This window comes from Neovison vison, chromosome 14, assembly GCF_020171115.1.
Source record: "Neovison vison isolate M4711 chromosome 14, ASM_NN_V1, whole genome shotgun sequence".
Lineage (NCBI taxonomy): Eukaryota > Metazoa > Chordata > Mammalia > Carnivora > Mustelidae > Neogale > Neogale vison.
Window position 1 is genome coordinate 24,216,954 of NC_058104.1, and position 26,053 is coordinate 24,243,006.

Consider the following 26,053-nt stretch of genomic DNA (forward strand, 5'->3'; position numbering starts at 1 on the left):
TTTTTCTAGTCATTTATTTGTATTAATATGGGCTTGTGGATGTTTGTTCTATGCTTTGGACTGAAGTAGACTGTGGATCCAGTACTGTTATTAAACATTGTGTTACTAACACTAAATTAGAACACAATACTGTGATAGACTTTGTGATCCCGTACTTTGCTATTTTTTGTGTTGTTCCAGGTCCATCTCTGGGCACTTGGGGGCCCTTTGGGGTTCGGGTCCTGTGTTCCTTGCCACACCCCATCCTTCTGGTTTTTTTTGAGCACTTCCTTACTTTCCAGCACTCTAAGATGCGGCACGCTCCTCTTGTGTTTTCCGTGCCCCAGATCTAGAATTAGCCATTTTTCCAAGAAACCCCTCCCTTCTCTAGGGAGTTTTAAAAATCCAGGCTCCTGGATTTCGCGCTAGACCTGCAGAATCTGCCCGTGTGAGCCAGATCTCGATAGAGACATTTTAGCAAGTTCCCAGGTTGGTCATGGTGCCGTAGTGAGCCTGCTGGGGTGTGCTTGCGAGTCACTGATTTCTTCAGCCTGAAGCAAAGGAAGACAAAATAGGTCAAATGATAGCCATGTTCTGAGGGTCAGCGTGCATGGCTCTTGTAGGTAGGCAGGCTCCCAGAATCAGAATTGGAAAAGGTTTGCGTTCGTGTTTTTTTGGTTTGCTTATTCGTTTACCTTTTCATGAGTTCAAACAGAACTGAGCAAGAGCCAGGCCCATGATCCTGCCACCGTGGAGCTGACAGCCGAGGGGAGAGAGACCCCCCACCATTGGAACCAAGTGACAGACACTTGTCACTGCAGGGACCTGTTCCCAGTCACCCAGATGAGCAGTTATCTGGTCTAAGCTAGCACACTGAGAACACATAACTAGAAAACACCATTTTCTGCCTTTCAAGAAAGGCATCATGGGTTCTGTCTCCATTGTAAGACTAAAAGAGCCAGCACGTACCCCCAAAAGTCCATGTCCCCAGGCTGCTTGTGGACAGATGTCCTGTCTAGAACAAGAGAGGCAGAAACTGACCTGGGGGCTGGGTAGCCCCCCAACCCCTTCAATCCCTTCTAGTTCTTTCCCCCCAGATTTGGAAACTCTTATTAGCATTGTCTTGAGTCTTTTTTTTTTTTTTTTAAAGATTTTATTTATTTATTTGACAGAGAGAAATCACAAGTAGATGGAGAGGCAGGCAGAGAGAGAGGAAGGGAAGCAGGCTCCCCGCTGAGCAGAGAGCCCAATGTGGGACTCGATCCCAGGACCCTGAGATCATGACCCGAGCCGAAGGCAGCGGCTTAACCCACTGAGCCACCCAGGCGCCCCTGTCTTGAGTCTTTGTAGTTAATTCTAGGTGATGCTGTTTAACATGCAAAGGTAGGAAAGTAAAGGAAGGAGACCTGGTAAGGAAAACTAAGAAAAGAGAATATTGGATGGGAAAAGCGGCCTGGCGGGTTTCTCAGCTCAGGTAGGTGACTGCGTCATCATTTAGCACGTAGAAATCTTCCCCTTTCTGCTTCCACGGATCAGTGCTGCGCTGTCATTGCAGGGAGAGAGTGCGAGAGCCCGTCTTTAACTTGGGGGGGATGATGGTGTCCCCCGGGAAGCTGGGGCCTTGCAGATCCTCTGGGAGTCAGGGACGGTCCGCGCCCGTGTGCTGCGCACGTGATCAGCAGATGATGAGTATTTGCACGTGTGGAAGCAGATCACTGACGCCTTCCTGTTCTCTCCCCAGCTTCTTCCTGGAGAAGAACATGTTTGTTTTCTTCCTGAACATCCTGCGGCAGAAGTCAGGCCGCTATGTGTGCGTTCAGCTGCTGCAGACCCTGAACATCCTCTTCGAGAATATCAGTCACGAGACCTCCCTGTGTAAGGACAAGCCCTTGCCCTCCCACCGCTGAGCTCTGGCAGCGTGGGGCCCGGCGTGGACTTCGTGTCGCCTTTTGCGTGTTTGTGCTTCCTGTCTGTGTCTGTGTGCTTGGGCTCCTGTGACAAAATGTCCTAGACTGGGGGCCGAGACACGGAAACTGACTTTGTCAGAGTTCCTGAGGTTTGAAGTCCAAGACCTAGGTGCCATCGGGGCGGTTTCTGGTGAGGCCTTTCTCTCCTGGTCTGTAGATGACTGTCGGTCGCCTTGTTTCTGGTGTGGCCTATCTTTTTGTGTGTGTGCATGGAGAGAAAGTTCTGGTGTCTTTTCCTGTTCTTAGAAGGACAGGAGTCTTTGATCAGGGGCCCATCCTAGGACCTTGTTTAACCTTAATTACCTCCTTAAGGCCGCTCTCTCTAAATACACTCACTGCGGTAGGGCTTCCCAGCGTGAATGGTTATATCGTGCAGTTCGGTCCATAACACTGTTTATGCCTGCCTGCTGCCAGACCGTGAAGGGCTGGGGGTGCTCCCCTCTGCTCTGTGACTCTGGGCTGTTCGCATTTTTCTTTATAATTTGCTGGGGTTGCTGAATCATTAGCCAATGGAGTAAGCTCTAGAAGAAGCAGGGCAAGGAAGAATAGCCCAGGGCGTGCAAGGGGTGGGCTTTGGCAGCTGACTTGCCTGGGGGGCAAGGATGTGGCTCCTGAGGGGCTTCTCTGCCCTCACCAAGCCTGAGCTCTTTGTCTGAAACAGCCGCCCTTCCAGGCAGGTGCTGTCCGCTTAGTGCCCAGGGAGTTCCATTCCATAGCCTGTGGGGACCGCTCTAGCCAGGCCAGAATCCAGAAGGGCCTCAGGCCAGCTGAGGTAGTTCAGTGGTCCACAGCTGGGTGTGATTGTGCCCCGGAGGGCATTTGTCAGTGCCTGTGGACATTCTCGGTTGTGGTAGGGGGTGGGGGGGTGTTGGCATCTGGTGGGTAGAGCCCAGGGGTGCTGCTAAACCTCAAACAGGACAGCTCCCCACAGTAAAGGATTATCTAGCCCCCCATGTCAGCAGAGCCAGGGGCCAGAAACCTGGTTAGCTCCTTTTCCCTGCTGCTTGACCTCAGCTTTATTACTCCAAGACGACTATGCAGGTCCCAGGCCCTGCCCGCCGGTAGGAGGGAAAAGAAGACAAGTGACTGAATGTCTGTGTCAAAGGCAGGCTCTAGGTCCCCAAGACGGGTTTAGAAAAAGTTGCTGGGCCGGGGTGGGGGGGCGGGGGAGAGGAAGGAGGTAGAGATGGAGGTAGAAGTAGAGATGGCGGCATTCTTCCCTCAGGAGGAAGCAGGGAGAGGCAGGGAAGGGCTGTGCACGGCGGCTCCGGGAGCGGCCACTGGGTGGCGCTGCCGCCCCCAGGAGTCTGCTCACGCTTCCCAACGAGCTGACACATACCAGTTGACTCACTCTCCCTGAGTGGTTTCCCGCGTTAACAACTTTTGTTACCCTTGATATAAATTGTGTGCGGTTTCTGAAAACTCTGAGCGGGGAAGATCCAGCTCAGGGGTGCAGGCCCTGGACTCTGACCCACCAGGTCCCAGGCCCCACTCTGCCACATCGGCCTTGCATGTGCCCTGGGGGTGGACTCTTGGCTCTCAGCTGCAGCTTCTGTGAAGTGGAGATGATCTTGTATCTGGAGAATGTGGTGTTGTGAGGGTTCAGCGTGACAGTGGCTGTGCAGAACGGAGCCTGGGGTCTGGCGGGTGGAGGCGTCTACTTGAGCTGCCTTTTTTTTTTTTTTTTAAATATTTATTTATTGGACAGAGCGATCACAATCAGGCAGAGGCAGGTAGAGAGAGAGAGGGGGAGGCAGGCTCCCCGCTGAGCAGAGAGCCCGATGTGGGGCTTGATCCCAGGACCCTGGGATCATGACCCGAGCTGAAGGCAGAGGCATTAACCCATTGAGCTACCCAGGTGCCCCTTGAGCTGCTTTTATCCTGAAATCCAGCGTTCCCCGAAATGTCTGTTCTCGGGTAACCCTGTGTCAGCCCAGCTAGCCTCGGTAGTTGGGACGGTAGGATATGGATCACAGCTCTTTTTGAATTAGGACTGGACAAGGGGGCCGTGCTGTAAGAAACGCAGGCACACGCCGCTGTCTTTAGGGAAAACTCGCCAGAGCACTTTCCTAAACCCTGCGGAAGCGGCACACACATCACCGCCTTTTACAGCACTTCGATCTGGGGCGGGTGAGGAGGACACGTGACTTTGGCTTTTATTTTCATCTTCCAGTCATAGGAAGAAAACGTCCTCATTCTAAAACAACAAAAAAAATCAAACGGTATGAGGGGCACCTGGGTGGCTCAGTGGGTTAAGCCGCTGCCTTCGGCTCGGGTCATGATCTCAGGGACCTGGGATCGAGTCCCGCATCGGGCTCTCTGCTCAGCAGGGAGCCTGCTTCCCTCGCTCTCTCTCTCTGCCTGCCTCTCCATCTACTTGTGATTTCTCTCTGTCAAATAAATAAATAAAATCTTTAAAAAAAAAAAATCAAACGGTATGAGAATATAGAAAACAAAAGTTCTACCGAGCGTCTCCTTCACGGTTCAGTGGACACACAGCATTTTGCCATTTGTTTTCCGTTTTCCCAACTTGCTGCTGTATCTTAGATTTTCGTGCAGCCCGTTCACGTGCCCCCACTTAGTGGGGCTCCCCGGCTGCGTCTTGCTGAGCCCTGCGTTCTTCAGCCTGCCCACGGGCCTCAAGGTGGTTTCCGGGTTTTCATTATTACCAGCAGCCATTTCACAAGTGCACCTGTCGCCTGTCAATTTTGGTAACCTAGGTCACAGAGGGCCCGAGGGACTGAGATTACTTAGAGACTCCTGGATTGAGAAAAGGATACCACAGAAAGTCGGCCACCCAGGGAGGGGGTAGGCAAAAAATCCCAGCCCAATAATAGAGGCACCTCGGCTGCCCCCACAGTGGCCTTCACCACCCACAGAGTCATTGCGTGGAGACCCTGGAAAAGTCCCCACCGGGGAATGATGGGAGTGCGCGGCTTTTCCAGCTGAGTGCAGCCCGGAGGCTCGTGGTTGTAGTCTGAAGCTGCCAGCCGCAGCGTCTGTGCCTCCGGTGGCCCGGAAGCCACCAACCGGTCACAGTGGGGCTCCCCGTGACATCACCATAGTCCGTCCTCCTGCCAGCTCATTCATCCCCAGCCATAGCCAGAGGGACAGAACAGGGAAGAAGGCCTCAGCATCACCTGGGCTGCTTGTTACAAGCTAAGAGTCCAGGCGGGTAGGTTGTGGACTGTGCAAACAATAGAGCACTGCATAGCCAAATGGAGGAAAGGAGTGAATTAGTGCCCTGCTGCGTGAGGCAGTGCGGGTACCTCTCAGATGTGACTGGTGAGAGTGGCCAGACATGAGAAGCTTATCCGTGATGGTCCGTGATTATGAAGCTGTAGAGCCGGCAATACGCGTCTGTGTGATCCCAGTCAAACCAAGGCTTGTGGGCAGGGGGAGGGGATTGGCTAGCCTATCAGGGTGCTTCTGCGGAGCTAGACATGTGTTCTCTCTGATCTGGATGGTTCTTACGTGGTGTATATGTTTGCAGAAGTTCATCAAGCTGGACACCTAAGATCTATAGTGTGTAAATGTGTGTGTTTGTATATACATATGTATACACATACATATATGTATTTATTTATGTGTGTATATGTACACAGACTGTATTTATATACATAAAAGTACTCAGGTACTTGGATTTAAGGTTCACCTTTCTGTACGTTTCCACACATATCCAGCTGTACATGTAAGAGTTGTGATACGTGTAGTGTCATTTTTAAACAGTTAAGTCAATTAAGATTCTCAGGACTCCAAGCCCAGATCCACTGCCTCCTCTCTTAGAGCCCCATGATTTGCCTCAGGAATTGTCAGAATCAGGAGGTACTGAAAACCGTGCTAAGACAACAGACTACAGGGCCTGTCTGTAAAGCCAGGAACACCCAGCATGCTTTCCCAAAGGCAGTGGCTTTCATGAGGGCTCGCTCTGAGGACGCAACCCAGTGGTGGGCCCTGTTGGCCCCTCTCACCACGCCGGGCCCCTGGAAGGCTCCTCGGGGTGCGTTAGGTGATGTCAGCCTTTTGAGCTGTACTTTGGTTTAGGTTGGGTACCTCCTTGGGACCAAGTAACAGTCTGTTTCCTGCTCCCCACCCCGAGAGCAAGTTTGCTTAGTCCTGGGGGCCGGAGGGCCCATGGTGGAAATTGGGAGCCTCCGCCCTGTAGCACTAAGACGAACGGTGGCAGCTGCCATCACGGTGTGCTTGCTTTGTGCCCCTCACTGTCCTTAGTGCTCCGTCTTCTTTAACTCTCACAGCAGACCAAGGAGAAGGTACTGTTACTCCTGTTTTTAGATAAGGGGACTGGAGAGTGGGGCGGGTGAGTGGCTTTTCCAGGGTCACCGGCTAGGAAGTGGCAGGGGTAGTGTGCATCTAAGTCCCCATCAAATGCGAGGCCTCTGAAATACGAGCCCCCCCCCCTTTTTTGGGTAAAGATTTTATTTATTTGAGAGAGAGCACGAGCTTGAACTTAAGCGGGGAGGAGAGGGAGAAGCAGGTTCCCCACTAAGCAGGAGCCCGAAGCAGGGCTCGATCCCAGGACCTTGGGATCACGATCTGAGCCAAAGGAAGAGGCTTTACTGACTGAGCCACCCAGGTGCCCCATGAGCAGAGCTCCTTAGCATGCGGAGTGTACTGAGTCCACTGCAGAGATCTGAGTCAGGGCACGGGGCTGGGGCCCAAGATGCCTCGTGTCTGACGAGCTCCACGTGATGCTGGGCTGTGGGTCAGTAGCCAAGCTCCCAGCCAGCGAGCTGCACTGCTTTAACCCTGTGTGCCGGCAGGTACAGTTGTCGATCCCATTCTGTCTTTAACCATGGGGGGCAGCGAAGGTGGGATGGTGCAGAGCTCATGGGCTGGCAGCCCACAGCCCACAGTGGGGGGAGCAGCGCCCGCTTTGCAGGGTGGCTGGGGAGGACTCAGAGGCTTGTTTGGAAAGGACCCAAGGCCCGGATGGTGAACTACAGGCCCCTAGGTTCCAGCCCGCTGTCCAGCATGAAAAACTAGCTGGTCCCGCGGCCACCATTGCAGTCGGGATACAGCCTTCGGATGTCTTCCAGCTTCCCTTGCATAGCTGGAGGCTTCCCTGGTGCTGGGCCTGCATTTCTGCAGGGGCTGGGGATTTGGGGGAGGGGGTGGCCGTTCTGTAGTTGGCCCCTGTACTTTAGGCCCTCACCACCCAATCTGCATTATTGGGCCCCCTTAGTGCATGACATTGACACACGCTTTGAACTAGCACCTGACTTGCAATCCCAGCTCTGGGACTAACGGTTTGTGTGACCTCTGTAAAGTTAATCAACTTCTCTGAATTTTTTTTTTACTTCTCTGCAAAATGGGGGAGAATGAGACCTGCTAGGTTGGATCAGATCGTTGCGGTGACCATGTAAAGCCCTGAGCCTGGTCCTGGGCGTGTGGGAGGGATTCTGCATCAAGCAGCTTTTAGGGAATCACCTAGCTGTATGGGGAGAAAAAAAGTCCCATAGCCCTTTGTAGCATTCAGGGATGGCAGTGTGACTCTTGCTGCCAACATGGGGCAACTTTTCATCAAATACAGTGTTTTCCCCTCATCTGTGGGTGGTTTGTGAAAATACCTACACATCTTCCCTACCACCGGCTCTATGCTGAACTTCATCACCAAGGAAAAAAGTGTTCAGAGGTTTTTTCTATTTGGTGTAGGAGGGAGGGTAGCCTGGGTCTTTCTCTCCCTTGGCTCTTGAACTTGCTTGAGGCTGCACCTAGTGGCTGCCTGATTTCTGTGCTGCCTAAGGGTGAGGCTGCTCCCAGTTGGCCTGTTAAAACCCCAGAGACTCAGAGGCTTGATGGCTTCGAGCACAGTCAGTCCTCTGTTAGCTGACTCTGTCTGCTTGGCTTTCCTCCGGCACGAATTAACCTGTTTTGCTTTGTGTTTTGTTTTTTTTTCCCCCCTCCCTCCAGATTATTTGCTCTCTAATAACTATGTAAATTCTATCATTGTCCATAAGTTTGATTTTTCTGATGAAGAGATTATGGCATATTATATATCATTCCTGAAAACACTTTCGTTAAAACTCAACAACCACACCGTCCATTTCTTTTACAATGAGGTAAGTGAGTTCCAGAAAGGTACCGTGCATTGGGGCATCAAGCTAGCCGGTCAGAGTGGCACCTTTGGGCTGGGTGGCCTCATGTCTGTTTGACAAAGCACTTGTGTGCTCACCGTTACCTGATTTTCATAATGACACTGTTAGACCTTGACCTGCTTAAAAAAAAAAAAAAAAATTATTATTATTATTATTATTTTTTTTAATTTAAAAGTCCCCTCTCTGTTTTGAATGTAAAAATCAGTTTGTGCTACCCGAGAGCATTGCATTCTCGGCAGGGAGAAGTGCCTGAAAGTTAACTCGGGGTTTTGCTGCCCCACGGGAAAAACCGGAACTGTGGTCAGCCCCAGCTTTGCCACGTCCCTGCTGTATGACCTCAGAGAGGTCTCAATCCTCTGAGCCCGAGTCTTCTCATCTGAGAAAGGGGATGGTCATCTACACTTTACAGGATTTTCCAGGGTTGAATGAAATGAGATGATGTCTTCAAAGTCCCTAGTATGAACCAGACTCTTTAAGATCATACCCACTGTTGTCCTTCACAAGCTAACGTCCCTGGTATTCCTTGGGAGAATTACTAGCAATTTCAGTAAATAAATTGTTGCTGTTTTCACAGTGAAAAGGAACTTGATAAGGTCAGTTGATCTCACATACCAAAAGGTACTGATGCCAGCTCTCCTGGGGCTGGTTCATCCTGTGGCTCAACCGCTTCATTGAGGACACAGGCTGTTGATCTATCTGCCTGTTCTGCTGACCATACAGTTGGCAGCTATCAGGGGCGACTCCTCATGGCCTCAGGATGGCTGCAGCAGCTCCGAATATCACATACACACCACTGCCACAAGGCCTGAGGAGATCGCTTCCCTTCTTGTGTTCCTTTTTAACTTCCAAAAACACTTCTTTTCCAGAAGTCCCCCCAGCAGACTTCCTCTTGTGTCTTCCTGGTCAGAATTAGGCCCCATCTCCCCTGTGGGGTGTCAGGAATTTGGGAGCAGCCTTGCAAGACAGCTCTGCTTGGTCTTTCACGAGACTGGATATGAAGGCTGGATGGGGCGGGGGGATCTGCTTCCAAGGTGGCTCATTCCTATGGCTGTTGACAGGAGGCCTTGGTTCCATAGGCTTCTCCAGTGGCTGCTTGAGTGCCTTCATAGCACAGCAGCTGGCTTTTCCCAGAATAAGCAATCCAAGAGACCAAGACAAGCTTTTGTGACCCAGCCTCAGAGGCCACACACTATCTTTCCTGCCATATTATTTAGGTCACACTGGTGGGCCCTGACTGGGTATGAGAGGGGATGACAGCACGTGAATACAGGCGGTGACAGTCACTGGGCCATCCTGGAGGTGGGCTGCGACATGGCCACGTGCTGTCTGCATGGCAGCTGTCTTCTGATTGGTGGTCATGTATGCCGCACAGCCCCGCTCTAGAGTCAGACCTTCCTCTCAATCATACCGTTTAAGTGTGGGCGAAACCCGCCCAGCTGTCCCCATGGGAGGAGGCGAGAGCAGCCTGAACCTTGATCTTCCTTGTCTAGATTAGGAGTGGGGAAGACCTGGGCTCAGAGGGAGGAATTATTAGTCATCACCCACAACCACAAAATGTGTGGCAGTTTGAAAAATGACCATCCCGTGGCCCAGTATCTGCCAGATGGTAGGTGCTCGGGTCCAGGGACATGTCGATGGTCTTTGCCAGAGGCTCTCCCAGGCAGATGAAATTCAGACCAGAGAGAGGTACCGCCACTCGGGGACAGCCTGGGCTGGTGTACACTGGGATGGGACCCTGAGATTCTGGGACCAGGGCAGTGCTTCTGGAAGAGCATCCTGCTGGTCACCGGAAGTGGGCCCAGTTCCCTCTTGTATATTTCCAGTGCTGTAGCTGCCACTTCCTAAGAGCACCCATCTGGTGCTCCCAGTGGCATTGCAGATGTCTCCTTGCTGTGGGTTGGCTGGTGCCTCTTCCCCACACCCTCAACTGCCTGTGGGTGCCCTTGGAGCGCGGATGCAGAGCCGTGTGGGAAAACTGGCCAGGTGAGGGCAGCAGAGCTCGCCTCACGTGGCTCTAGGCCCAGATGCCGTCCTGCTTTTTTCTCAAGGCCCTAACAGAGCAGATCTCTGCTTCTGAACTCTTTTGATCCCTTCTGATGATATCTTTTTAATGCCAGCAGATTCCCCTAAACCCTCCTCCTCTATAGTAATGTGTCTACTTTTAGTGTTTCTAAATAGAGAAACATGTCCTAGCCAGAAGAGATTCCAAATGTCGTAAAACTTCACACTGGCACCTTTATTAGTTTAAGTGGCCTCTAATAGTAACAACCAGCTTCAGTGCTGAGTGCTTGTTAGGTGTAGGCCCCAGCCCCTGCGGTCATGTCGGGGATTCCTAGCAGCTGTGAACTGGGAATTGTTATTCCCGTTTTATAGACGAAGTCTCAGAGGCTTAGAAATATTAGAACCCAGCACACAGCTGCGAAGTGGCGGGACAGACAAGCCCAGGTCCGGCATTGTCAGGACCCTTTCTTCTATTTGTTCTGGGATAGTCTTGCCTCCCCATTCCTTCCCGCATTCACCACTGGGAATGAACCACTGGCTTAAGGTTCAAGGGGGATAATATTTTTTTCATTTTTTGCAGAAGTCTATTAGGATTCAGGAAGCTGGGTGGGGGGAGTCCTGCCCTTTGGGTTTGTAACCTATTTTTGGTACTCCTTTTGTTTTAAGCACACCAATGACTTTGCCCTGTACACAGAAGCCATCAAGTTTTTCAATCATCCTGAAAGCATGGTTCGAATTGCTGTAAGAACCATAACTTTGAATGTCTACAAAGGTAAGCTTCCTTGGGCGCTCACACCTCATCTGGTTCTGACTTGACAGCTGGGATTTGCTGTCATGAGTCCGCCGTATACACAGTTCTCCGGTGGCGGCCAGGAGTTCATGTAGGACAGCTGGGGTTGCATGTCTCATGAAAGACTTACAGTCATGGAACATTTAATAGGCCCCTTCCGTGAAGTTTTGTGCCACTGCCTTTGCCTGCGCTCAGTTCTGCATGTCGAAGTCTCCGTACAGACACGCGGTAGCAGTAAGGTCCTAAGCAAGGCACATGTGGGACTCCAAGCAGCCATGTGATACTTAGATAAAGCCTAGTTGTCTTCTAAATGTTATATTTACATTTTTGTGTTGCAGGCTGTCAAATGTACTTAAATACAGCCGGGGGTTTTGGGATCTTTAAATAACGTATAGAAGTATTTCATGTCACGAACGGCAGAGGGCAGCATTGTCTTCTCAACTGCAAAGCCTAGCAAACTCCCCTTTTGTCAAGATGTACTTAGTTCCCAAAACTTAGCCTCCGGGAGAAAACCCTTACACTGGTTCCCGCCCATCCTGGCACAAAGGCTGGCTGGACACAAGTTCCTGGCCTGGAACTGCCCTCCGAGGGCACGCCTTCTCCGTCTGACACTGGGGTTATTCCCTCCGGAGTCACCGCACTGGAGCTGGGACTCTATATTCTCAAGGACTAAAGGATTTTGACCTTCATGGGTTATGAGTCATGATGTTATTACTTGAGATGACCCCTAATTGGGGTGAGGGGAACTCCTCAGGGACTCACTCCAGCCTGGTTCTGGGATTGCTTTAAATTGAGGAGCCTAAGAGCCTGGTGGACTCCCCCCTCCCCCCTGCCGGGCCTGCACACCAGGGTTACAAACTGAGGGCTGGAGAGCTGGATCCAGCCCACAGATGTGTTTAGCTTAGGTATTCCGTGAAAAGATACAGAGTTGCCAGTATTTAAACAGGGGGAGATCTTGGGTCACTTTCTGGATTTCTGACTTGAAAGTAGAGACTTGGCTGCTCCGGGCCCACAGGCTTGTAGGGCAGTGGTGGGCCAGCACTGAGAAACAGCGCCTCTCCCTGGGGCCGGGGCCCAGGCTCCCTAGTTCACAAGCGGGGGAGGGTCGCCCGGCCTCACTCACTGAGTCACCAGCCCACCCAGCCGCCTGCTGAGTCTGTGCCCTGGTCTGAGCCCCAGTTCTGCCGCCCCTGCTCGCTCCTTTCTCTTGTTCTCTTCCAGCCCCTATCTTTAGATGCCTCCTGCCCTAGCCCTCTGTCCTTCTGAGCAACTGTCTCACCATCCCAGTTCCTAACCCTGTTAACTGTTGTCTGTTTTTTGCCTTTCCTTCAATGACGATTCCTGTGTTCCTTATTCCAGTGTCATGTAAGTTATTAACTTCTGGTTTTCCGCTTTCTTAACTTATCCTTACATGTAAATAAAGGAAACTTGCCTGAGAATGGCGTAGTTTCCATTGTAGTCACTCTAAATGCACTGCTGATAAGTGGGCTTTCTGATTGCACTATTAATGTTTAGCCCAATTAATTCATTTTATTAACTATAAAAATAAAAACAGCATAAGAACTGCCTTGATGTGTATGGTTTCACGATTAAGATAACCATTTTTCAAGTGTTCCCAGGAAAGACAGAAACGGTTCAGATTATAGCAGAGAGCTTTTTCATTGTGGTTTTTTTTTTTTTTTTAAATCTCCCCCAGTTATTTTTGGTAGCTTGACTTTTTTTTTTTCCCCCCTCCTTCTTCTTTTGTGGATTTTCTCAGTGGATAACCAGGCCATGCTGCACTATATCCGAGATAAAACTGCTGTTCCTTACTTCTCCAATTTGGTCTGGTTCATTGGGAGCCACGTGATCGAACTTGATAACTGTGTGCAGACCGATGAGGAGTAAGTAACTGCCTTGGGGCAGGGTGGTGGGTGGGCTTCCCAGGCAGAGGGAGGAGTTCCGGGAGAATTCCATTTTCATTGAGGAAGAACAGAACACTAACGCAGAACCCCCCTGTGCGTTGGCAGAATGTGGAGTTCTGTCCTCTGAAAGGTTCCACCCACCCGTCCACTTTTTATAACTGGAAAGTTAGTAACGACTCTCATACCTCCTGGTGTGGAAGAGGGTCACTAACCTCACACCTGTAAATGGGGCGCCAGGCAGCTGGTAAAAAGAGTGAGGTGATCCGCCACCTGGTGAGCGGATAAACACAATGGAGCGTTTGCATACAGTGGGATAGTAGTTGGCAGTAAAAAGAAACAGCGCGGACCCCTGGCACGCTGTCCTTGGACCTTGAGAGCATCATAATCAGCGAAGGAAGCCAGATGCAAAGGCCCACGCTCTTGTGACCCCATTTTACATGAAATGCCCAGAACAGGCAGGTCTGGAGAGACAGCGTAGACTAGTGGTTTCCCAGGGCTGCAGGAGGGTGTGTGTTGAGGGGAAAAGGGAACACGGGGCTGTTTAGGGAGGAGGGGCTAAAAATATTCTAAAGCGGATCGGGAGGAGGGTTGGACAACTCCGCCAATGTACTAACAACCATGAAATTGTACCCGTTAAGTGGGTGAATTTTACGGTATGGAAATTATATCTCAGTGAAGCTGTTTAAAAAAGGCAAACAACATAGCAGATTAAGATGATAATTTGGGCCCAGAATGATGAATCCAAGATTCATCAGAGCAAGATTCCTCCAAGTCGGCACTATTGATCTTTGGAACTAGGGAATTCTGGGTTCTGGGGGACTCATCCTGCGCCCTGTAGGAGGTTTGGCAGCATTGTTGGTCCCCCCACTAGATACCAGCAGTGCCCCTCTTCCAGTGGTTTCAACCGAAAATGTCCCCAGACATCGCCAGATGTCTCCTTTGAGGCGAAATCGCCATCCGCGGAAAACCACTGCCCCGGAGTGACAGCTGGTGAGAGAGGCTCCCCTGGGTGGGCTTGGGACGGTAAGGGCATCCAGGAAAGGGGGCTCCTGGGGGACGGGGCTGAAGCCATAGAATAAGAGCCCCGATACTGGGAAGGAAGCAAGGAGAGGTGGGCGGCACATCCAGCAGGGCGTTTGGGAAAACCGGGACCTTCATGGAGATGAGTAGTCCTGGATGGGACACATAAAGTGGCACTGGATTCCAGAAAAGGCAAAAAGTGATTCCAGGAAGGAAGCGGACTCCTCATCGTCTGTGTGGCCGTCCGGTGAATGGCTGGGGTGATGTCAACACCGACTGTTGGTCACCGTCAGGGGAGGGGCGGAGGGAACGCCTAGGGTTCCGGCAGAACAGGAGGTCGTTATATGATATCTAAAGGGCTCTATTTGAAAATAGACGACCTTGCAGATTTTCTAGAGGTTATTGGGGTGGGGAAATGTCCACAGAAACAACTCAAAAGTTAAAAGCTGCCTTGTCTGGAGAGCAGGCAGGGGTGGGCGAGGCTGGGCCAGGGCTGTTGTGTTTTATCATCAGCTTTTCGATACCCTTTAACTTTTAAACCCATCTGCATATATTTTAATATATAATAAATATGTATATTTAATATATACTTTTAATATATAATTAGTATGTAATGATTTAAAAAGTGAAGTGTGTGAACTATCTTGCTGAAGAAAAACTTCCACAGTATCTAATTAAAATTAAATGGAGGAAAAGGTTACAGAACATAGTCTCAGGTAGGTGGTGGGCTTATAGGTACTCACCATACTGTTAGCCTTTACAACATGTATTTGCTCTGTATATTCATTAAATAGCTTTTTAGAGTATAATAAGAATTTTTAAAAATTATGTGAAAGAGGGACGCCTGGGTAGCTCAGCGGGTTAAAGTTTCTGCCTTCAGCTCAGGACTTGCATAGTCCCAGGGTCCCAGGATCGAGCCCCACGTCGGGCTTTCTGCTCAGTGGGGAGCCTGCTTCCCCCTCTCTCTCTGCCTGCCTCTCCGCCTACCTGAGATCTCAGTCTGTCAAATAAATAAATAAAATCTTAAAAAAAGAATTATGTGAAAGAAACAAAATCCTATTTTTACTTAAAAAACAACAACAACAACACATATGGTTAGAAGGAGAGATACATCCTTCCTACATTTAGATGTGGTTATAGGGGGACATAGAGATAGGAATAAGAAAACAGACTGTAGGGACACAAGTCCCAAAGTGTTATCTCTTAGTGGTTGGACAGGAGACCTTGATGTCTTTTGCTTTTTCTTCTTTAATTTCTTGTCTTCCGAAATGACCATCTATTACTTGAGGAATAATTATAATACACACAAAATGTCTTACCACAGCTGCATGCTCTTTGCAAGAGACATGACTCCAGGGGTAGTGCAGGTGTGCCTGCTGGCTGTTTGGGGGGTTCTGTTCTTGGAAAGTGTGACGCTGATGAGCTGTGGGGCCCAAGCAGCATGCTTGTTGTTTTACTGGAAGGAGACAGAGACCTCCTAGGGCCTGGGGTCAAGTGTCACATCCTTGCACTGTCCCTCCCCAACCCACCTCCCCTACCCCCCTGCCATATGCTTGGGGCCAGGGGGTTGGATGTGGTCGCTGAGGCCTGCTTTTCTCTTTGGAAGCCCTCTGGAGCATTTTAATCAGCGAGGATTTATTGCTCCAATAATACTCCTTGCCACATTGACTGGTGGTCACTCTTGTGGAATGGCTTGCTCAGGCAGCTGGGTTTTGCTTTATTTACCCATTTTGTTTTGGGCTGTGGTGGTGGTGGTGGTGGGTGACTTGTCGTGAGCTCCCCCCCCAGAGGGTGGGGGGATTCCAGGAGTCCCCTGCAGTCGATTACAGCCCACCTGCCCGTTTCCCCTTTGTGTATGCCACCAGTGGGGCCGGTGTAAGGGTCCCTCGAGCCTGTTTGCTGGGTGAATATTTGTTGCGTGAATGAAACACTCCCACTGACTTAAGTCCTTCTTGGCAGACACCGGAACCGGGGGAAGCTGAGTGACCTGGTGGCTGAGCACCTGGACCACCTGCACTATCTCAACGACATCCTGATCATCAACTGCGAGTTCCTCAATGACGTGCTCACGGACCATCTGCTGAACAGGCTCTTCCTGCCCCTCTACGTGTACTCGCTGGAGAACCAGGACACGGTGCGTCTGGGCGCCTGGTCCCCACCGTGCCTGCGGGCTGCAGGCTGACTTTAGAAGGGGAAGAATGTTCCCCTTGAAGAGGACCAAACTTTGCTAAGGGACCAAGGCTTTGAGCTTGAGATACCTTTCAAAGTGCACTAGTTCTTCTTTCCTTTTATGTCCTAGAGGTGGAGGGGGAGGTGGAGAGAGGGAAGCCTGGGAGGAAATGCGCATGTGCTTAGGGGAGCAGAGCAGTTAAAGTGAATGAGGAAAGAACTTTGACGCCAGAAGGAAGGGGGGGGGACCTCTATGAATTTAGGATTTTTGTTTCTCTGCCTCCTTCACTAGAGGTATTCTCATTCCTGGTGATTCTTTCTGATAGTCGCCAGAGTGAATTGATCTGCAGAAGATCCTGGCAGCCACAGAACTTGCACAGAATGGATGGGAGGAGAGGGGCTGCACTTCGGAAAAGATCCCAGAGCAGTGACTGTCCACAGTTAGGCCCAGAATCCCGTGTGGAGGTTGAAATGCACATCCATAGGGACCTGCTCTCTGTCTCAGGGATTTTGGCTCAGTGGATCTGTGTGGACCACTAGTCTGCAACTTGAACCTGTCCCCCAGGTGGCTCTGAGCTGGCCTTTTCAGATCCCACTGTGAGAATTTCTGCCCAGTCCTTCCCAGGGTTATGAGGCAGAGACCTCAGCAGGAGGCAGGACAGGGCCTGTTGGCTATTGTGCGGGGGCGGGGCAGGGGGTAGGGGGGGTGGGGAGTGTCCAGTCTTTGCAAATGTGTCCCAGGGGGTTATAGCTTTGTTTTTGGAGATGGAACATGGAGATTCTTTCTAAAAACCAGTCAGTAGGAGAAAATTGCAGCTCTAACTAGATCTGCCAGAGGCAGCTCTGGGAGGCAGAGGGAAAGCATGGAACTTGGAAATTTCAGACCTGGGTGTAGATGCTGCTTCTTCCCTTTCCTCCCTCTGTGGCCTCGGCCATGGGAACTAACCTGCCTGAACCAAAGCAGGGCCCTGAAGACCCTCTCGGGGTTGACACAGGATGGAGCACGTTGGGGTTGCCTGCAAACAACGGGCTTTTCCGAGGCCAGAATACCCCAAGCCCTCCTTGCCCATTTTGAAAGCTCTTCCTGAGAAGAGGCCTCTCCGCGGGGCGGCGGGCTCTGTGCCACAGCCGGGGGACATTCTCATTCCTGGTAATTTAAGGAGCTAGTTCATCTCCTGGACCTAGCCTCTAATCTGTGACTAATGCTGAAGGATTTCTCAGGTGGAAAAACAGAGGCCGAGAGAGATGGTATTAGATGGGCTTAGATTGCGAATTTATCTTGCAGAGTGGCCTTCCCACAAGTACCAGGAAAGAATAGCCTTGGGGGCACAGGGGATGTCGGGGACAGGGCGCCTCACCTTCAGACAGGTAGCTTTTAGCTTCCTGTGTTTTGTGCTGCTCGTGTGTGTGACGTGGACTTCTCTCTGTCTCTTTCCCCTAACCCTCCCCAGGGAGGAGAACGCCCGAAGATCAGCCTGCCGGTTTCTCTCTATCTCCTGTCGCAGGTATGCTTATTCCTCTGCGTGTGTCCCCAGCCACGCTGGGGGGTCTTTCGGAGGACCAGGCCACATCACCCCATCTTCCTTCTGTGTCCCCCATCTTGAAGCAAAACAACAATAAGGAGAAGGCGGGTGGGGTGTTCTATTTTCCAGACACTCAGTAGCAGGGCTGCTATCTTCTTCGTGGTAGTGGGTGGAAATTGGAAGAAAGATGGAAAGTGAATCAAACCTGGCCCTTGCCTGCTTGGTCTTTACCTGGGGACTGAGGTTTTCAAACAACCAAGGAGTGTTCTAAGTACCCCGGAAATATGGACGGCGTGGGTCTTATTCACAGCATTTTGAAGTAAGCCCCTGACCGTAAGACCTGGTGTGTGTATCCCTGCGGCAGCCTTGCTCTAAGAAACTTCCACTATGAGGCTGTTTTTAAAGACTTTTGACATGGTTGCAGTTCCCAGATTACCTTCTGGAAGGTACCTCCTAGCGGCCTCCATTCCCAGATTTGCGTCTTGAGCCAATTTGTCTGCTCCCCCTCCTTAAACAAGCGTGTTTCCTTCTCATAATTATGTAATATTTACAAGAAGGGAAAAACTCCATGGTGACCCAGTTACATAACTTGAAAAATATTTTTATTACAAGCCGTCCAGACTTTCGGGCCATCTCATTAGACTGTCAAGTAGTCGAACGTTTGACCAGAGCTCTGTTCCCACTTCTGCAGCGGCCCGGGTATTTACTGGCTTTGCCAAGAGAATGGCCTTCTGGCTTGGTCCCTGGGCCATTTGGAGATGGAGGCAGAGCCGAGAAGAGTCACAGCCCTGGCCTCTCCGTGCTGGCTAAGCCAGCCGGAGTCTATACGTGGCCTGCTGCTTGCTCCCCCTTGGAGTCTCGTCCCGGGGGCTCTGTCTGCCTGGAGCCCTGCACCAGTGCCCACTCCTTCTGAATGCCCCTCTGTGCAGCCAAGCGCAGCACAAACCCCAGCTTCCCTGGCACCCTTGTCCGCCGCCTCGTTACAGATCTGCCCGAACCTCCTGCTTGGGATTCTGGGAGTCTGGGCAGCCAGATGCGCAGCCACAGGAATCCCAAGGAGAACACTCCCAGGACCCCGTAGCTGTTGGGGCGCTGCGCGGGCAGCGTCCCATCTAAGGAGTGTGGGCTCAGGCCGCGCCCTTTCTCCGAGAAGCCCCTTGCTCCTGTATCCTTGGAGGAGGCCTATCGGCTCATGCACCGGATGGCTTGTGCAGTATCTCACGAAAAGCAGAGTGTGCGATTCAGCATCCTCAGCTGAAGTGACAGGGCCCGCCCTCCCCTGCATTTTCAGTTAGCTTTTTCATAGCGATGCCCCAAAATGTGTGAAAGCCTTCAATCAGGTAGAAATCTCATGTCTTTGGTCTCTACATCAGAGCATCCTTACAAATTATTTGATAAGCACAGCTACGAAACCAAGAAGATTCACGTTTACCATGTTAATTTAGTGTGACCGGGGATGCTGTCCTTGGAGAAGTCTCCCTCTTACTCCCGTCCCCCAGGCACCCAGTCCCATTCCGCAGATGCAGCAGTGTTTCAGTGTCTGGCAAGGCTTTCTCTCCCTCCCTCTTTCTTTCTTTCTCTCTCTCTTCCTTTCTTTCTTATCCTTTTTTCTCTTTCTAACAATGTTTATGTTTGTAATAAATTCTTTAAGTTAAAAAGTTCAAACAGGTGAAAACCGAGTTTCCTTCCTACTTTTGGTTTGTCACCCGATTTCTGTCCCCAGGGACAAGTACAGTTACAGGGTTTTCCGTGCCCTTCCAGAGACATTGCCTGTGGAGGCGGGGAGGTTCTCAACTGGGGGTGATTTTGCCCCACCGCCACCCCAGGGATGTTTGGCAACATCTGGAGACATATCTGGTTGGGAAGAGGCCAGAGAGGCTGCCAACATCCTCCAATGCACACGACAGCCCCCCTGCACCCCACCCCCCGCCCCCGCAACAAAGAATATGGCCGGATACTAGTGCGGGGGGTTTAGAAATCCTGTTCCGTGTGTATGTAAGCAGATGCAAATGTGCACACACACCCTTTTTCTGTATAAATGGTGGGTATGTCCCAAGCTGTGCTGCACCACTGGTGTGGTCTTTGTATTTTAAAACAAAGTAGCAGGTGTGTCTGATCCAGCTTTGAGTACCCCGATTCCCAAAGCCGGTCTGCTGAAGGTTAGGCAATAGGGTGGGGCACTAGGGCCATCCCAGGCAGCCCCGCCCCTGCTGATTTTGCCTGCTGGCACAGCTAGGCCCGACTCTGGCTCGTGTGGCTTTCCTTCCCCGCAGCGTCCACACCTCCTAACGCTGCCATGCCATCTTGGGGGTCAGAGCTCATTCCAGTGATGGGATCTCTGGGCAGCCGACCCTTTGCCAAGTCCTTGATTGGAACAAGACTCGCCGGCCCCTTCTTCCCGTATAACTGAAATGTTGGGCCGGTGCCTTCCAGTCTTAGCATAATCAAATTTGACACTAAAATGCCTGTGGAGAGGAAGGAGTGTGCTGTTTTGGCTTCTGCTTTCCCACGTTGCTCCGCTTCAGCCGGATTTGGCTTCCCCCAGCCGTGAGGGACAGTCTTGCTTTAATGCACTTCCTTCCGCTGGGGAGCAGCCAGCCAAATAGGCAACAGTCCGAACGAAGGAGGGGCCGACCCTGGAAGGAGAGAGGCCTGGCTGCTTTTGCCTAAATGGGACCCATTCTTTGGATTTTGCTTCATGGGGAACGCTGCTTAACACAGGGATGAAGTAGCCCAACCTAGTTGTTTCTGATCCAGGAAGGAAGAGGTAGATAGGGAGCAGGCTTTAATGCAAATCCTATGTCTCCTTTCTCACCAGGTCTTCCTAATTATACATCACGCACCCCTGGTGAACTCATTAGCTGACGTCATTCTGAATGGTGATCTGTCTGAGATGTACGCTAAGACCGAACAGGATGTTCAGAGAAGTTGTGTAAGTCATTAGCGTCGGGACTGTTCCTAGACCTTGATAAGAAGCCGCTGCCCGTTTTGCTCACGCGTGTGTTTCTCTAAAACCAGAAACCAACCTTCTGCCTCTGTGGCAGTGATGATGTATAAGCTGGTCGGGGATTCAAGGAACCTAATCAGTCTTTAAATGTGTACCCAGGAAAACTTGGGTTGGGGAACTGATTCTCACATGTTATTGAACAGGAAATCGTACTGCTCTGGGCCCACAGTTACGTATCTGTGAGACAATGTTACTGGGACGGAATGAGAGGGTACCTTGTCTAAGACACAAATACCTACAGAGACTGGACAGAGAACATCTATGTGTGATATGAGAGAGCAGTAGGGGAGGGTGGGGACTGGGGCAAATTGGAGAGCATATACGTCCTTAGTCAGCAGCTACTGTTCCAGCTCTACCTGTAGTTCAGTAGGAATATGGATGCAGCAGTGCCTGCTTTCCTCATGATTCCAAAGAAGCTGGAAATCTGCATTTGGATACAGACACTCCCACGTTTTAAACGATCACCCCCAGCTGTGGCCTAAATAGAGCACGTCTGTGGTTTGTGTGTATTGGTGCATTTTGTGCTCTACTAAAGGAAGACTCCCGAGATCGGTATCACGATTTCTTCCAGGGTTTTCCTAGCATGGCCCATGTGTACTCGCCTGTCTTCCCTCCTACCACCTTGCTCCTGTGTCCTGAGCTCCAGGGTTCCTCGGTATCGGTCCAGCTTGCTTTTTCCCCAGCACGCCCCTTGTCCCTGTGCCTTTTCCATACCTGCACCCTGGCATGCCTTTGCATTGCTCCTCGTTCCCTCTCCTTGAAGCAGCTTTAGGCGCCTCTGGCAGTCACCTCGTCTCCCCATATCTGTCGCAGCTGGGATTTGGCCTGTGTATCTGAGACGAGCGCAGTATTTCACACAAAGGCAGTTTCGTGAGCGCTCTGTGTCTTCAGCTGGTTTCTTGGGCAGTAGGCACAAAGGTAACAGGGCTAGGTTTGCCCTTGGGCAGTTGACTCTGTTGCCATACCTGAGCTTGGAGGCTGGTGGATTGTGGTCCCATAGCCTGAAACGCCGGGAACGCCCATAGTGCAGTGACGGGAGTCCCTGCCGTGCTGGTTTTTCTGGTGTGCGGCGGCTCAGCCGGGCCATTTTGCTGTTTAAGGGAGTCACAGAGCCTCTGAAAACGTTCCCAGAAACTTTCTGTCCTTGTTGGTGGTGGCACTAGTTCAGCTGAATTGAATGGGGCCCTTTCACGGCCCCTGTCTGGCCTATCCCTCCTTTGATTCATTCAACGAGTGTTTATTAAGCCCTTTCTTTGGATCAGGCACCGCGTTAGCACTGCGAACATCCTAAATAGTCTGTCTTGTTGGAGCTTTAGAGTCCAGTGGGAGAGACCGATGTTGATCAGATAGACCAAGAAATGCACTCTCTCCAGTCTTATACAAGTGTTCTAAAGGGAAGGAGTCGCTTTTGGCAAGAGGACGGGGAACCTAGGGGTGATGGGGTGATGAGTATTGAACCGGGAAGGACTCCCCTCAGGGCTCATGCCAGGACACCATAGCGAAAACGTGGAACTGACTTGGTGTTCATGGAGCCGGAGATGTTTCTCTGCAACTTTCTTAAACTCTGTCTTGCTGACTGAATGCCCGAGGTGCTGCGCTGACTCCGCAGAGTCCCCGGGGCCTCCCGGGCAGAGCTGCTGAGGGCTTGCCCGAGGCTCCCTTCAAACACAGTGTTTCACCCCATTTAGAAAGCAGGGAGGGCTGGTCCTTACCCCGGAGGACCGTCGGTGAGGACGGGAGGGAACTCTATCGAAAACGTACCTGATGGGTCCAGCCCAGCCCTCAGAGCTGTTTGGTTTGGTGTTTGGAGTATTTAAAAGAAAATTTTATGAACGACCAACTCTTAGGAAGTTGCACATAAATGCAGATTTCGGGATTGCGTTGAACAGTCAGCAGGCCTGGTCCCCATTACACACGTGTTTCTGCAGTAAGCTTCTCCACCACAACCCCCACCATCAGATGAGGCATGTGTTTGCCATCGGACGTGCCCACTCCCCACGCCGCCTCTGCAGACCCGTACGGCATCAGCATTGGTAGCAAGCTGGGATGTGCTGAATCCCTTTGGACTTTCTTTGGTCGCCACTCAGGCTTTGTCCCAGAAAGTCTTCCTGTAAGACATTTGCTGCCAAAGTCCCACTTGGTGTTCAGAGAGATGACGCAGAGATCTTTGGGGTGCTGGGGTTTGCAGGGTTTTTCATTGTGACTGATGGGCATGCAGTTGTGAAAAATAATCACACCCTTGCCCTGGTCATCCCCCAGGGGTCACATCTTGCAAAACTCCGGTACCTGTCACAGCGGGATACTGGTCTCAATGCTTGGGGTTTGCGATTTGAGCAAAAGCAGATGGCACAAAGTTCCTGCTGACCTCTCAGCTTGGGATACCCACTTTGGTCGAACCCTCTAATGAGCGGGAGCATTTAGGAGATCTGTTCTTTCTCTCTCCTGCCTCCTTTGGAGATGAGGCTCCTGCCTCCATTGTGATAGGCACACAACGGCTCGCCGCAGTGGACGCCTGAACCAAAAATGAGATTGTTTTGAGCGTGAAAGGAATTGCCAGCCCAAGTGAAAGTGTCAGCTTTCTGCTTCCGGCTATTGCCTTTCTCTGGGCGCAGAATCGAACTTTGTTGTGTTCCGATGAGTGCACTTGAAACTTGGGCAGAGTGGAGGTGAACCCCATTTATGACTTGGTTGACAGGAGTCCTGGTGAGATTCACCTTCCTTCCCTCTGAGCAAGAACGGTCTCCTATTGTTTCCTGCCTAACTCGGATGTGGTTTGATCATGCTTGTTTTAAGCTTCTTGATCTTTTTTAACCTACTTTCTCCTTCCCGTAATTTGTAGATAAGTTACTGGTATTGCTTCATTTTTACCAGCAGACCTTTCACAAAACCAAACCAAAATTGAAGAGAGAGAAGCAGAGGGAAGAGCAGAGTTATTTGAAAAGTCTATAATTTAGGGTGAAATTTAAAACACATGAGCATGTTTAGGTAAATGTCGAATTGAAATTCATCTGTGCATTAAAATCATATGGTTCCTGCTAAGGGCCAGTTCTTGCTCTAGTTCTAATGCAGAGCAGATCCTGTTTCTTGTCGAGGGAAATAGAAGAGGAACACTAATCCTGAAACTGCTAACGTCTCATTATTTTTGCAACATGAAAATCTAGATGAGATGATGGGATACGCATCGTTGCCTACAGGTGCCTTTTTTTTTTTTTTTTTTTTTTTTTTTTTTTTGAGGGCCTATTCTCATCTTCTGCTTCTGTGGAATAGTTTCCTTCATTTTGTATTCATTCGGTCCGTTTCTGCATAATAAAGACACAACCCCCAGCCTTGTTGTGCTTCCTGTGCCCCGCCAGTGGATGAGGCCATGTCCTGGAGATGCTGGCATCAACCCTGGCCATCGTGGGCTTGCCGGAGATGCTCACGGGCACTCGCTACAAGAACAAGCCAGTCGATGAGTGAACCGAGCGTGGGGTCACAAGGGCTCTCGTGATGTTCTTAATGACTCTCAAAACAGAAATAGCTTCAGAGCCTGACCCTCACATGCCACCTTCTCTTTGCTCCGTGGCGGGCTTGGAGGGGGAAGCGTTAGAGCGGGTTGCTTTGGGTACTGCTCTGCTTCCCATCTTAAGGGACAGTCTAGTGGAGTGGACTCTGGAGTCAGGCTGCCTGAGCCCCCCAAATTCTGGCTTCTGCTCTCACTAGGTGCAAATCAGGGCAAGTTAGTCCACCTCCCCAGGCCTCCGTTTCCTCCCTTCTCCAATTAGAATAATGGACACAGCCCTGCAGAGAGGATTAAATGCAGGGTAAAGTGCTTCTCCTGAAGCTTAGTGCCCATCAAGTCCTGAATATTAGATGTTGACGTTACAACAATCTTAGTTTCTGAAGGAACGCAACAATCCTGTGTCTCCTACTTGGGACCTCCCTTCTTGGGATGATGAGGGTAGAGGTACACTTACTGCACCCCTCAGGGGGGCACCTTGTGACCAGACATGGAGGCACCAAGGGCCAGGTGTCGGCAACATCGATGACAGTGATAACACTGATAGTGAACTGTTGCTGTTTGGTGGCAGGGAGCTGAGCTCTTTCATTCGTGGACCTGCAACTTAGCCAGCCCCAGATTCGCTCTCTGGAAAGTGCAAAGGCTTAACCAGCTTAGGTGTGTTTCTCTGGTTGGCTGGCTATGCATTCAGGATGGGGACTGAGAATCCTGGGGGCAGAATAGACTCATTTGTCCCAAAGCGAGGATGTCGACCACCCCTCTGTAGGAGCCAGTTTGGCCAGTTGGAATGGTTTCCCTATGATTCTCTGGGGATCCCAAGAGTGCATGAGGGCACCCCTAAAACATGAGCCTCCTTGTCCTCTCTGCATGACACCTGTCTTTCCTGGGAGCTGGGTCCGAATACTCTGGGCTGCCGGCTGAATACTCCTCTGCTCCTGGCCTGTGGAGCCCGCAGCCGAGAACCTAGCAGCCCGACTCCTCTGCTTCCATGTGTGCAGAAGCAGAGCACTTGTCATTGTCTTGGGTCCCCTGGTCGCTGCTGCAGGACTGTCTTTGCAAACCAGGCTTGAACCAGACGGCGGCGGAGCCTCCTGCGTATTGAATGCAGCACGCAGAGTAGCCTTCTCTGCAGCCTGAATTAGAGCTCCCCTGAGTCTTTCATTGACCCTGACCTTACTCGTGATCCCTGGCTAATCAATTCTGCTTCTGAAGCACGCACATTCTTCTTCCTGAAAGTGGTAAGAGGCTTCTGGGAGAGGGTTGATGGGGCACACTGAAGGAAAAAATAGACCACCATAAATCAAGGGCCTTCATTGGCACAGATATAAACATTCCCACAAAAGAATTTGAACTCATTGTGTCTTCTCCCTTTCTTATGGGGCCATTGTGGTCTGTTCTGTAATCCCTGAATGGAATGCTCGGTCCCAGTCACCACCATGGCCGGCAGAAGGTTGGAGTGTGGCAGTGCTAATTCATGCCCAAGAGGATGTGACAGAATCAGAGAACCCAGAGCCGTGGCTCCTTCCACTTAGCGAGTGGGGCGCTGTGGATGAGAGACCTCTTAGAACAGTCACCTCTTCCTTTCTCCTGGGCAGGTGGGGCTGGACAATTGACAGAAGTCCCATAGCTTGGATGCTTGTGGTGGGAGAGCCTTTAGCAGGGCTGAGGGTGACTGCACCTGAGGGCCAGGGAGGCCAGTCCTAGTCCAGTGAGCCCGGGAAGGGCCAGGGGTTCTTGGAATGGCCATATGTTGGAGGAGACAACAGGGAAAAGCAGAGTGGGCAAATTGGGGTGCAGTGGGGGTGGAGAAGATTTTATGGCTATGACCTTGGTGGCTTTTCTGTAATTGCTGGGCAGCATGACACAGAGCGGGCTGGGGTGGCCCCAGTGCTGGAGACTGCTTGCTCCTTGATGTGAGATATTCTCATCTTCCCCTCTTTCCCTCGGTGTTGAATGGGGACCATCTAGTCTGCATTGAGCCATTGGTGAATTCTTCCAGGTTTCTGTGGAAAGTTGGAAAATTGGGGGTGGGGACAGAAAAATGAGGCACCCACTGCTTCTGGCATCTCTGCCCTGGG

General features: G+C 51.1%; 1 protein-coding gene across 6 annotated transcripts in view; it reads left to right on the forward strand.

Moving 5' to 3' along the window:
* CLEC16A (C-type lectin domain containing 16A) overlaps window positions 1-26,053 on the forward strand; it is a 201,819-nt gene that overhangs the window by 15,062 nt on the left and 160,704 nt on the right. For 4 of the 6 annotated variants that reach the window (XR_006382353.1, XM_044234077.1, XM_044234081.1 and 1 more), the window contains exons 3-10: window positions 1,721-1,854; window positions 7,878-8,026; window positions 10,730-10,835; window positions 12,213-12,218; window positions 12,613-12,736; window positions 15,737-15,911; window positions 17,398-17,451; window positions 20,288-20,401. Coding sequence is in view for 5 of the 6 variants with exons in the window: in XM_044234077.1 (XP_044090012.1) it covers window positions 1,721-1,854; window positions 7,878-8,026; window positions 10,730-10,835; window positions 12,213-12,218; window positions 12,613-12,736; window positions 15,737-15,911; window positions 17,398-17,451; window positions 20,288-20,401 (862 nt within the window). In the remaining variant the exon portion in view is untranslated. The remainder of the gene's footprint in view (window positions 1-1,720; window positions 1,855-7,877; window positions 8,027-10,729; window positions 10,836-12,212; window positions 12,219-12,612; window positions 12,737-15,736; window positions 15,912-17,397; window positions 17,452-20,287; window positions 20,402-26,053) is intronic. The other 2 variants (XM_044234078.1, XM_044234080.1) reach the window with 1 other exon arrangement.